The sequence below is a fragment of the Saccopteryx leptura genome, chromosome 7 (assembly GCF_036850995.1).
Source record: "Saccopteryx leptura isolate mSacLep1 chromosome 7, mSacLep1_pri_phased_curated, whole genome shotgun sequence".
In the NCBI taxonomy this organism is placed as follows: Eukaryota; Metazoa; Chordata; class Mammalia; order Chiroptera; family Emballonuridae; genus Saccopteryx; species Saccopteryx leptura.
The window spans coordinates 20,650,185-20,662,303 of record NC_089509.1 but is presented as its reverse complement, the minus strand read 5'-3'; the positions used below and the strand labels follow the sequence as shown (position 1 = coordinate 20,662,303).

At 36.9% G+C, this 12,119-nt stretch overlaps 1 protein-coding gene across 1 annotated transcript in view; it reads right to left on the bottom strand.

The window, feature by feature from the left end:
• Positions 1 to 12,119, bottom strand: part of THSD7B (thrombospondin type 1 domain containing 7B) — an 891,282-nt gene that overhangs the window by 278,287 nt on the left and 600,876 nt on the right. Inside the window, exon 12 of the mRNA XM_066346150.1 lies at positions 3,368 to 3,562. Within this exon, the coding sequence (XP_066202247.1) occupies positions 3,368 to 3,562 (195 nt within the window). The remainder of the gene's footprint in view (positions 1 to 3,367; positions 3,563 to 12,119) is intronic.

Genomic DNA, 12,119 nt, shown 5'->3' with positions numbered 1-12,119 from the left:
AAAAGGGGGAGCAGGGATGTAGAAGCAGACGGTTGCTTCTCCTGTATGCCCTGACCGAGAATCAAACTTGGGATTTCCACATGCTGGGCTGATACTCTACCACTGAACCAACAAGTCAGGACCAAAAAAGAAAAATTTTAAGAAGAGAGAATGAAGGAGAAGAAGGAAAAAGAAAGAGAAAGTGAGATAAAGTGAGAGAGGAGGAAGAAACAAAATTTTCATCTACAAGGCAACCAAAAGTTATTGGCAAAACAAATGTACTGTACTATATAAATTTTCTCCACATTCATGATAGCTTTTGTAATTACTTGGCACCATTGTTTGAAGGATTTGAGTAAGTCAGCTAATGTAGAAATGGTTCTCACAATAAGGAACAAATTAGTCAGTGGTCCTTTACTTTGATTACCTTCTAGTCAAAATCAGCATTAACCTTTGGATTTGAATCAGCTACTACTAATTTTAAAAAAATCAATTCCTACAACTCTCAAGGCACTTTTTCCCCACTAAGTCAGATGGAAATTTGTGACTGATCCAACACAAACACAGAACTACAAGTAAGTTTTAAATATGTATATATTAATTATCCAGTTATTATAGATTTATTTTATATATTATATATTAAAATATTATTTTAAAACTTCTATGTAATGGATTATATACAGCATTATATATACAACTGCTTTAATTACCAGTCTAAAACCTGTGATGATCTATTTTAGGTACAATGCACAGGATACCCATATATTTAAGTCACCTGTTAAAAATAGAAAAAAAATAAACATCCTATATGGTTCCCTATTCAAAAGAGTGTCTGTGTTGCCCTGGCCGGTTGGCTCAGCGGTAGAGTGTCGGCCTGGCGTGCGGGGGACCCGGGTTCGATTCCTGGCCAGGGCACATAGGAGAAGCGCCCATCTGCTTCTCCACCCCCCCCCTTCCTCTCTGTCTCTCTCTTCCCCTCCTGCAGCCAAGGCTCCATTGGAGCAAAGATGGCCCGGGCGCTGGGGATGGCTTCTTGGCTGCTGCCCCAGGCGCTAGAGTGGCTCTGGTCGCGGCAGAGTGATGCCCCGGAGGGGCAGAGCATCGCCCCCTGGTGGGCAGAGCGTGGCCCCTGGTGGGCGTGCTGGGTGGATCCCGGTCGGGCGCATGCGGGAGTCTGTCTGTCTGACTGTCTCTCCCCGTTTCCAGCTTCAGAAAAAATACAAAAAAAACCCCAAACAAACAAACAAAAGAGTGTCTGTGTTTGTGTTTGTGTTTGTGTTTGTGTTTGTGTGTGTGTGTGTGTGCACTTCTCTATATTTGTTTGTATTAAAGAGTAACATTATTTTAAGGTCTAAGTTCAAGCCTTATTGTCATTCATGTTGAGGATTGCTTATTAGTTTACTAACAAATCACATAGAAGAAATAAAAATACAAGCATTATGTCACAATAAAAATAAGTCCTCCAAAGTTGAAAATTCTAATTCACTACCTTTTTTTTTTTCACAATGATACTAAATGATTTGTTTGACTGATATTTTTGCAAATCATGTATTTCATTAGGTTGACCAGTTGTTTTGGTGTATCTTAGATATTAAGGCACATGAAAGATCAATTACCCAGCTAAAAGCAAAGTATTTAATAATCTAGAGGAGAAATTATAAATAGTTTTTAGCATAAGAAATTATTTCTTTTTATTGATTTATTGGGGTGACATTAGTTAACAAAATTATACAGGTTTCAGGTGCACCATTCTACAACACATCATCAGTACACTCCACTGTGTATTCACCACCCCAAGTCAAGTCTCCATCTGTCACCACTTATCTCCCTTGCCCTCCTCCTCTGCATCTCACACCCCTCCCCTTAGCATTGAGTTTGCAAAAAAAAAAATATTCAGCAGTTCTTCAATATTTACATAAAAAGCATATTTTAAATAAATTAAATAAATTCAAGTTTTGACAATTCAGAACAAACTGTGCTGGTGTAGAATGAAAAATATATCCTAGGATTTTCAATAGTTTCTCAGTTTGCAAGTATAAAATACCATTTGCAAACTTTAAGACAAAGAAAAACTGGACACTAATTAAAATTATTTTCCCCTCTATAGGAGACTCTCACTCATTTCAGAGTGAAATGAGTAACTAGGATAATGGCTTCTAAAGTATTATGTGTGAACATACAAACCAAGTTTCACTTCAATTGTCCCCTGCACTTGCAATTATCCCTGTCATACACCTTGTATCCAATTATATTGTTTCATCTTAGAAACAAGCAATGTTGCTTAAAATTACATATGCAAAGAGTTTTTTAGAAGACAGAGCACAAGGTAGAGCATATTTCCTCTGATGTTCCTAAATGTAATTATAAGTTTCACCTACCCTTAAAATGGGTTCCAGAGTTGTATGCAGAACTACCCATTAAATAAATCTATTAGACTGAGTTAAATGCATCAAAACAAAAGGGTCTTGAAAATAAGAGAATTAGCCCTTGACCTGATGATAAAAACAAATAGACATTGTGCTGAGTTCTTTAATATCAATGCCAATTTTGTTATGCCAATGATTATTTTGGCATTTTTCCTTGGATTTTTCATTCCCTGAATTAAGTTTTCTATGTATCCAAATACATGTATGATTAAGAGAATTTCTGGCATATTTACCCAGACAAATACATAAGAAAATAGACTACTGCTTCAAGTATTTGTATATTACAGGTAAAAACTGATCCAGTACTTTGATTAAAATAATAATTGCTTTAATTTCCATTATATTTCATGGATACAAACAAAACCAATAATTAATAATACACCACCCTAGCAGAATCTATGTATGCAACTTGATTTTTACCTCACACTATTAAAATTTAAAAATGCTAAATTGCTTATAAGGTAATGGCAAAAGACAATAATATAGGTTAGATATACCTTTGATATTCTTGACAAATCAATGACTGCATTCAACCTTGTTGATATTCTGGCATAACCTGAAACTTATCTCTAGGAACAGTGGTTAATATATTGCTGTTTATGATGACAGGTTGGGGCAAAACTAGGTTTACAATCATTCTTATAGAAAATAATACAATAATCAATAAATAATAGTATAAGAATAAACTCAGTGTTTCACATACTCACAACTGTAAACCTATTTATATCCCACTTTGTACAAAGGTTATAAAGCTGTATAAGAAAGAACTTCATAGCTATAGAATGCTTCACATCTTTCATTCATGTGACAAATATTAACTGATTACCTAGTATGTGCTAAGCTCAGGCACAAAGGATAATAATGGCAGGGAGATTGGACACAATTTCTTTCTTTTCATTGTCCTTGGAGAGTTTAGGAGTGTATCATTGGTCTGAAGCTAAGACATGAAAGCACATCTTTACCTGTGAGCTGTCGCCGTCTGCTGCGGGTTGTTGCACAGTCTGTGGAGCAGGCCGTAAACTTGGACCAAGCAGTGAAGGTACAGTCGTCTCGACATGGGACTGTGCACTCTTGCACAAGAGGAGGCATGCTATTTGTCTGTCTGAGGCATTCAGTCATTTCTGCTGACTGGTTATGATCATTGATGCATGAAACAGCTAAAAAAATATATACACACATGGGTTATTTTGAGTAAACCAGTCTGCTGCTGGTTCTTTGACAAAAATAGCAAAACCCCCCAATGTTTGTTAAGTAGTTATCACGGTGATAGCAAAAGGTGCTCAACTCAGCTATCTTTATTTCTCTATGAAAATTAAATGTTTTTGTGTTGCCAGTGGCAGTATTTAAGGATTTATTTGGTTACATTATTAATCCAAAGCCTTCATTGACAACAACCAAAATAACTTTCAGTAATTTATTATATACTTCCAGCTTGTGAGCATCTATTCTCTAGGTATGACACAAAACTAGGTAAGAGAACCTGTAAGAGTGAGTAATATGAAGACAAAAAAAAAAAAACCAAACAAACAAAAACAAACCAGAAACACAAGAACAGTCATTTGAATTCCTAGATTTCCTTGTCAGTTTGCTTACATAAATGTCTCTTCTGGAAGTGGTCCTGTTTTCACCTCACAGTCCTTAAAAAAGACTCTCTGCTCTCAATAAATTAATGTTTTTCTCATTAAAATTTCAGGAACAGTTAATAACTTTAACTTTAGTTTCAAGTACAGGCATCACTTATTCAGATAATCCCAACAAGTATCCAACCAATTGCTGATAACTCTCCGAGGTTCCTCTCACATACTTTCTCAACTGAAATGTCTCTAGTCATACCATAAAGTAACAAAACATTTATGAAAGTTTGCTTATATTGGTTTGATTTTTTGACTAGTGACTTATTTATGAATGAACAAATATTTGTGTGCCTTTAATTCACCCTGATTAATTATGTACTCTCTATGTATATCTTTATATTCTCTAGACCAGCGTCTCTAATCTTGGCACTATTGACATTGTAGATTGAATAATTTTTTTTTTTGTGGGTACATGAATGTTTCTGGTGCATTGTAGAATATCTAGCAGCATCTCAGACCTTTACACATTAGATACTGGTAGCACACGTAAACTCCCAGTTGTGAAAAACAAAGATTTCTCCAGACATTGCCAAACATTGTCCTGAATGGGAATTGCAGTTCTAAGCTGATTCCTAACCATGAACGTCTATGGGAATACAGTGGTTCCATGACATGACTTCAGACCTACTGTATCAGCACTACTTCTCTGGGGGAGAAACCCCAAAATATTTTGTCTGTAAGGGCTCAAGGGGTTTTGATCAGCCTGTCCACTGACCACCCATGTCTAGCACTGTGTTTTGGACATATGTGTTAATGAATATTTGCTAACTTCATCATAAAGAAAACAGAGTGTAGAATTATATTTATTATAGCATTTTAAAATTTACAAAGTTACAATAAATAAATAGATTTTAGCTTAGGATCAACATGGTTAAAACTCTATATAAACTACTCCAATACAGGGTTAGTTTACATAGGGTACCTTTCAGTTGCCCATTCTTCTTACATTCTGAATTATTTTCTTTATTCTGAGTGCAACAAAGAACAAGCCAATCTGAGTAACACATTTTTTAACTGAGGAAAGTCACACCTATCTAATGCTTTAGGACCATGAAATTAGCTCAAATAACAATGGCTACACAAACAATCCTTCCCAGTCTGTTACATCTGCACTACAGAAGGTGGAGTCATTCATTCATTTTGACTAGTTTTGTTTTTAACTACATCCTGTGAATAAAACTCACCACACATCAAGCAACCATCACCTGCATTTTTTTAATTGAAAATATTATAGCTATCAATAATTAAGATAGTAAGGTACTTTCTTAACTAAAGTATAAGAAAATATTATTTGAATTGGTTGTTTAAATAAATAATTTGGATTCAATTTAGGGAATATTTATCAGACCAAGTTAATTTTCTTTTCCAGAATGACAATGCACAAAATAACATAAAGAATTTTAACTACTTTTTAAAAGCATTGTTATTTGGCCTGACCAGGTGGTGGCACAGTAGATAGAGCATTGGCCTGTGATGCTTAGAACCCAGGTTCAAAACCCTGAGGTTGTCAGCTTAACACAGGCTCATTACACTTGAGCATGGGCTCACCAGCTTGAGTGCAGGGTTGTTGGCTTGAGAATGGGATCATACACATGACTCCATGGTTGCTGGCTTGAGCTCAAGGTTGCTGGCTTGAGCAAGGGGTCACTGGCTTGGTGGGAGCCCCCTAGTCAAGGCACATATGAGAAAACAATCAATGAAAACCTAAAGTGCCAGAACTATGGGTTGATGCTTCTCATCTCTCTCCTTTCTTATCTGTTTTTGTATATCCCTCCTTATTTCTCTCTTAAAAAAAAATTAAAGCATTGCTTTTTAAAATTTAAACCTCTCTATATATACTGCTCACAAAAATTAGGAGATAATGAGACTAAGAGACATGGACAAGAGTGTGGTGGTTACCAGGGGTGGGGGGAGGGAGGACAGGGGGAGAGTTAGGGGGAGGGGGAGGGGCACAGAGAACTAGATAGAGGGTGGCGAAGGACAATCTGACTTTGGGCGAGGGGTATGCAACATAATTTAATGACAAAATAACCTAGACATGTTTTCTTTGAATATATGTACCCTGATTTATTAATGTCATCCCATTACCATTAATAAAAATTTATTTAAAAAAAAAAAAAAAAAAAGAAAAAATTAGGAGATATTTCAAAATGAATATGAAGCAATTAACAAAGAAGCATTTCATTTTTTTTATTACACAAGAACATCAGAAAAGCAAACACCAAGTCAAAGAAAGTTGTTCAGTTATGTAAATGAGATGCAAAGTCAACTTTTATTTTGTTACAAAAGGCTGAAAGTACTGGAGTATCTGCACATCCTATAATCCCCTAATTTTTGTGAGCAGTGTACATCTAAATGAAGACCTTTTCAATGATAATAAATTATTTTACAATATTCAAAATAAATTCTAGAAAAATGAAAGTTCAAAATTAAAATATTATGATAAACATTTAATGATATTTTGAAGTTCTACAAACTAGACTACAGTGAAATTATGATTGTTTATACTGTCATATTTTGCATTAATAAAAAAAGCATTAGAAATTAAGAAACAATAGCTAGAACATTTATTGGAATTAACAGACATTGTCAGATGGCATAAATGCAAATAAAAATCTAGACATTTGGGACTTATGTGAACTGAGATGTGCTACTTAAATTTCTTATGCTTTAGTCTCATCTTTAAAATAAGTATAATAAGAATACTTATGACAAAGGACCAAGAAAATTCTTAATGCAGTGTCTCTCACAAACTAAGGGATCAATAAATGTTTTCAATTATTATTATTCTTTATATTTGTTTTTAAATTTGTTTTAAATCAATCAGGCTGTAGTTCTCCTGCCAAGTCCATATCCAAACACTCTCACTCTCACTGCTTCATGTCTTTCTTGGCTAGCCTCAGAATCTGAAGGATAAAGGTGAGGAGAAAACTGTGGTTGAATCTCCTTCTGATCCAGAAAATCATCATTAGTCAACCAATATATCAGATAAACCCTTAATACATTCACTATATTAACAGCTACACAGGGCAAATCAGATTCATCGATCTTGTGCAAAGCGATGTAATAAACTAATTTAATGAAGACACTGGAGTTCTCTAAGTGCCACAGAATGCATTTGAAATGGCAGCATGAAGTTCAACAACACCCACATTAGTCTGAAGATCCCTGCTCTGTGTTACTGCTGATGATCAAATAACTCAAAGTTGAACAGCAACTGACATACTACAGATCATGCAGTCATTGATGTGGTCTAGGTGCCAAGGTTTTCAGATTTCTTCAAGTCCAAGATTCTGATTTTTATCAAATGTGAAAAGAGTAACAAAACAAACAGAAACAATCATAGATACAGAAAAGTGCTTATCAGAGAGGGAATAGAGAGGGCAATATGAAGTAGGTAAAAAGATCAAATATATATATGGTAACGGAAGAAAACTAGACTTTGGGTGGTACTCACACAATAGGGTACACAGATGTTGTACACTTGCAAATTACATAATATTATTAAGCAATGTTACCACAATAAATTTAACTACAAATCACTATAAACAAAAATTTGAACAAGTAAAAAAAGCAATTTTCTTCTTGGGAATGTTCTAGTATAAGGAATCATTTAATTAATAAACATTTGATGAATAGTAGACTAGGCATTGAACTTCACTAAAGGTTAGGAAAACACTAAATAAATAATGAGCAAGAAGACTGCATAATGCAAAGTCAGCAAAAGAAAGAAAACAGATACATACACAAAGAAAAGGAAAATTGAAGACAGAGAAAATAAAGATAACTGGTAGCCAGAGGTACAAAACAATTCAGAGGCCCCTTCGACGGGGCAGCAATGGGCAAAGAGTATTTTTAAAATATTACTTTTTGGCCTGACCTGTGGTGGCGCAGTGGATAAAGCGTCAACCTGGAACGCTGAGGTTGCCAGTTTGAAACCCTGGGCTTGCCCAGTCAAGGTACATATGGGAATTGATGCTTCCTTCCTGCTCCTCCCCCCTTCTCTCCCCCCCCCTCTCTTTCTCCCCCTTCTCTAAAATGAATAAATAAAATCTTTAAAAAAATAATAAAAAAATAAATAAAATAAAATATTACTTTTTATCCACAATATAGTTCTGTGACTAATACTGAAAGTGTATAGACTCCTTTATCCAGAGAACCTTTTTAGTAGAGTGTGCTGATCAAATTGTATGCCATGGTGTCAAACAAAAGCAATGGTGACTCTCGATTTTTACTTTTACCTTGGGCAAATTATGTAAACTCTTTTATAACTCAAATCATCCCATGGGGATGATAATGATATCTACATCATCTAATAAATTGATGCAAATAATCTATTAGGAGCAGAACTGAGCACTTAGTACTTTAGTACATGTGCTTTGAGAGTTATATATTATCATGAAGAAAGTTATTGAAAATGAAATATAAAGAGTGACATTAAAGAAGAATCCATCATTCCTTGTGTTGGTTCTTGACTGAGGAAGCTTTTCTAAATCTCACCAAACCCTTTTGACTCCTAAGATGTGGGACTGGGGCCTCAATTGAATTATAATGTTGAAGTCAGTAGCTTCTTCTAAAGACTGCATGGTCTTCCCAAGAATATTGTTTACATTTCCAAATTATGTTCTATGCATTATGCTTAGTGTCAACAAAACTTAGGCTACCATGTAAGCATGCAACTTCAGGAAAACTCAGAAACTGAAATCTAAGGCCTGTAGGAAATTATGCCCAGAAGTAACAAGATCAAGATCCTTAAACAAAGTTTAGCATAGCACTCAATGAAAGGAAAGTGAATACTGGTACAAAAGAGTGATGGCCATTTTGCATCTTTACATCTCACTGACTGAGATGGTCATATACAGCAGAGAAAGGTACCATGTTCCTCTGTGCTAAAGCTAAATTCATAAGCATTTCTTTTTTGTTTGAGAAATTGACACTCTGCTTTGGGTTTTATTTATTTATTTATTATTTAGAAATTAAATTTAATAGGGTGATATTGGTCCATAAGAACACATAGGTTCCAGGTAAAAATTTCTATAGCATTTGAACTGTGGATTGCATTTTATTCCCAACACCCAAAGTCAAAGACTCCGTCACCATATACTTGTCCCCTCTGCCCTTGGTGAACACTTTCTTTTTTTTTTTGTTGTATTTTTCCGAAGCCAGAAACAGGGAGGCAGTCAGACAGACTCCCGCATGTGCCCGACCGGGATCCACCCGGCATGCCCACCAGGGGGCGATGCTCTGCCCATCCGGGGTATCGCTCTGTTGTGACCAGAGCCACTCTAGCACCTGAGGCAGAGGCCACAGAGCCATCCTCAGCACCCGGGCCATCTTTGCTCCAGTGAAGCCCTTGCTGCGGGAGGGGAAGAGAGAGACAGAGAGGAAGGAGAGGGGGAGGAGTGGAGAAGCAGATGGGCGCTTCTCCTGTGTGCCCTGGCCGGGAATCAAACCCGGGAATCCTGCACGCCAGGCTAACGCTCTACCACTGAGCAAACCGGCCAGGGAACTCTTTCTTTTTATCTATGTCCATGAGTCTCAGTTTTACATCCCACCTATGTGTGAAATTATACTTCTTAGCTTTTTATGGTTTACTTATTTCAACTAGCATAATGTTCTCAATGTTCTTCCATGTTGTCGTAAGTGGCAATATGTCATTTTTTATGACTGAGTAGCATTTCATTGTATATATGTACCTCATGTTCATTACCCAATCTTCTATCAAGGAACACTTTGGTTGTTTCCTTGTCTTGGCCATTGTGAGCACTGCTGCAATGAACGTGTGGGTGCATGTGTCATTGTGCAGCAATGTTGTTGAGTTGTTCAGGTAGATACCCAATAGAGGAGTTGCTGGGTCATATGGTAACTCTATTAAATTAAAATAATTTTAACATCTAAGTAATATTTAGGGGCATCTATCAAAGTTTTTTTGACCATTGGGACTATTTGGGCTTCACTATTGATCAGAATAATAGTAAACATAAATCAGAAAAAAAGATAGCTTGTATCCTGGGATTGGGAATGAACCTTGTATGTACACTTTCTCTTCCTCTATGGTCATCTATATATGGACTTGAGTATATAAGACTTTGCTTATATACATGGATCATTGTTACTTCTACCTTCAGCCCTAAGAAACCTTTCTGAACTTGATCAATTCATTCATTCATCCATCCACTGACTTGGTCACAATAAAGAACTCTGACTAATTATAAAAGCACTTTGTGTCCACACATATAGATGTACATATAAATGATCAGTCTACAGGAGGCTAGGGTACTGGCTGTGACAGGCAGGTAGACAGAAAATAGTACCATATTGCCTTTCCCCAAGTAGTGATAACCAATGGGGGAAAACCTGGCACAGAGGAAATAACTATATACTTCAGTCTTGAATGGAAAGAATGTGTAATGTGCAGGCAGGAAAAATATGCCATTACCGAGAATTTTTCTGTCAGACATCTGCTATTTAGTTGAACTCTGAGTCGGGGTCTCTCAGATCATAGCAAACCACTTGCAGGCCACATCTAGAGAAAAGATTACTTTTTTGGTGCTTTTAGCATTTAACAAACTGTACTATAGTGGTGGGAAAGGTCTTTCCATTAGGAAGGAGAGAGGCAATTACTACTGACCCTTCTTGTCATATATTTCTACCTGAACTGAATTGTTCAAGAGAAGTGAGTCTCCAACACTAAATTATATTTTATTTATTAAACTTGAAATATTGTCATCTTTACTGGAGGAAAATTGTACTCCCAGGTAAAATTACTAGGGCAAAATTGTTCTCGCAAGTAAAATCACACTCCAGATTGTTCAAAGAGCTCCAGAACAATCTCATTGCATACTGTTTGAAATTTAGCTACACTAAGCTCTGGGCAGAAAACTGTTAGACTAGCTGCCTGGGACAGCTGGGTATTCTTGTTTAGGAATGATAGAGAAGCAGGTGTTTGGGCCAAGTCACTCAGACAAGAATAGTGACCTGGTAAATGAGTATGGTTAGGTCACCTGGAACCCTCCAAAAACCTTTATGAGGCCACAGGTCAAATTTTTAATTCAGTGTCTAGTAATTCACATAACACTTAGAATGGAGTGCAGCTACTTCTCTTAATTACTAGACTACTAGACACTTAATTACTTAATTACTAGACACTGAGCCTTGAGAAAAAATCACCAAGAAGAGAAGAGTTTCTCATTATTTCCCATCATCTGAATTTTAATTCCTGTAGTATGGCAAAACAATGTCCTGAGAATTTAGCAAAAGAAAGTAAAAACTTGTATGAATTCTCAGTGTGTCTCACAGTTAATTTTTTAAGAGAATCTGCTGTGCATGTGGGATAGTTAGACAGTCTTCTTAGTCCATGCAGAAAAAAAATTGGTAGATTATTAACTATAACTAAATGGCAAGTCTTTCCACCCCCTTCACCTCTAAACTGTGATCATCAGACATGCATGATGTGTGTGCCTTCTTTTCAATTATGCTATGAAGAGGGCAAAGGTTCCTGGCTTTATGATAAGAAGCTATAATTTCTGCCTGGATAAACTAAATGAATGACAGAGCCTGATGCTTCAGACCTCTCCACGCTCATCACCTTCACCAAGGACACACGCATTATTTTCTGAAGTTGCTCCTGAGCAGACTTCAACTCTAATAGTTGACAAGAATGGGTAGAAAGAATTTCTTTCAAGAGGTCATGATCTCCAGAGAATGGGGGTGACATGCTAGAAAGATAGAAGGACTCTATTAGCTTGCCATCCCGCAGTTCTGAACTGTTTCTGTTCAGGTACAGAGCTCAGTTTACATGCTTCCCTGTCAAGGAGCAGGGAGGGTGAGCTCCAGCCACTGGGCTCAACCACCATCGGACCACGTGTTCTCAAGTCAGGCCCTGCACTAGGTCAGGGTCCTTGCAAGGGCACAGTTCTGAGGCTTCGGGCACTGGGCAGTCAGAGGAGCCCTCCTAGGTGGCCCGTGAAGGAGGGGCAGCATGTACCCAGTGAAGACAGCAGGAACCAGGCCCGGGGTTTGGCACACCACAGGCCCGCACGGAGACACAGCAATGTGATGGGCTGGCTTCCTGCCCTTG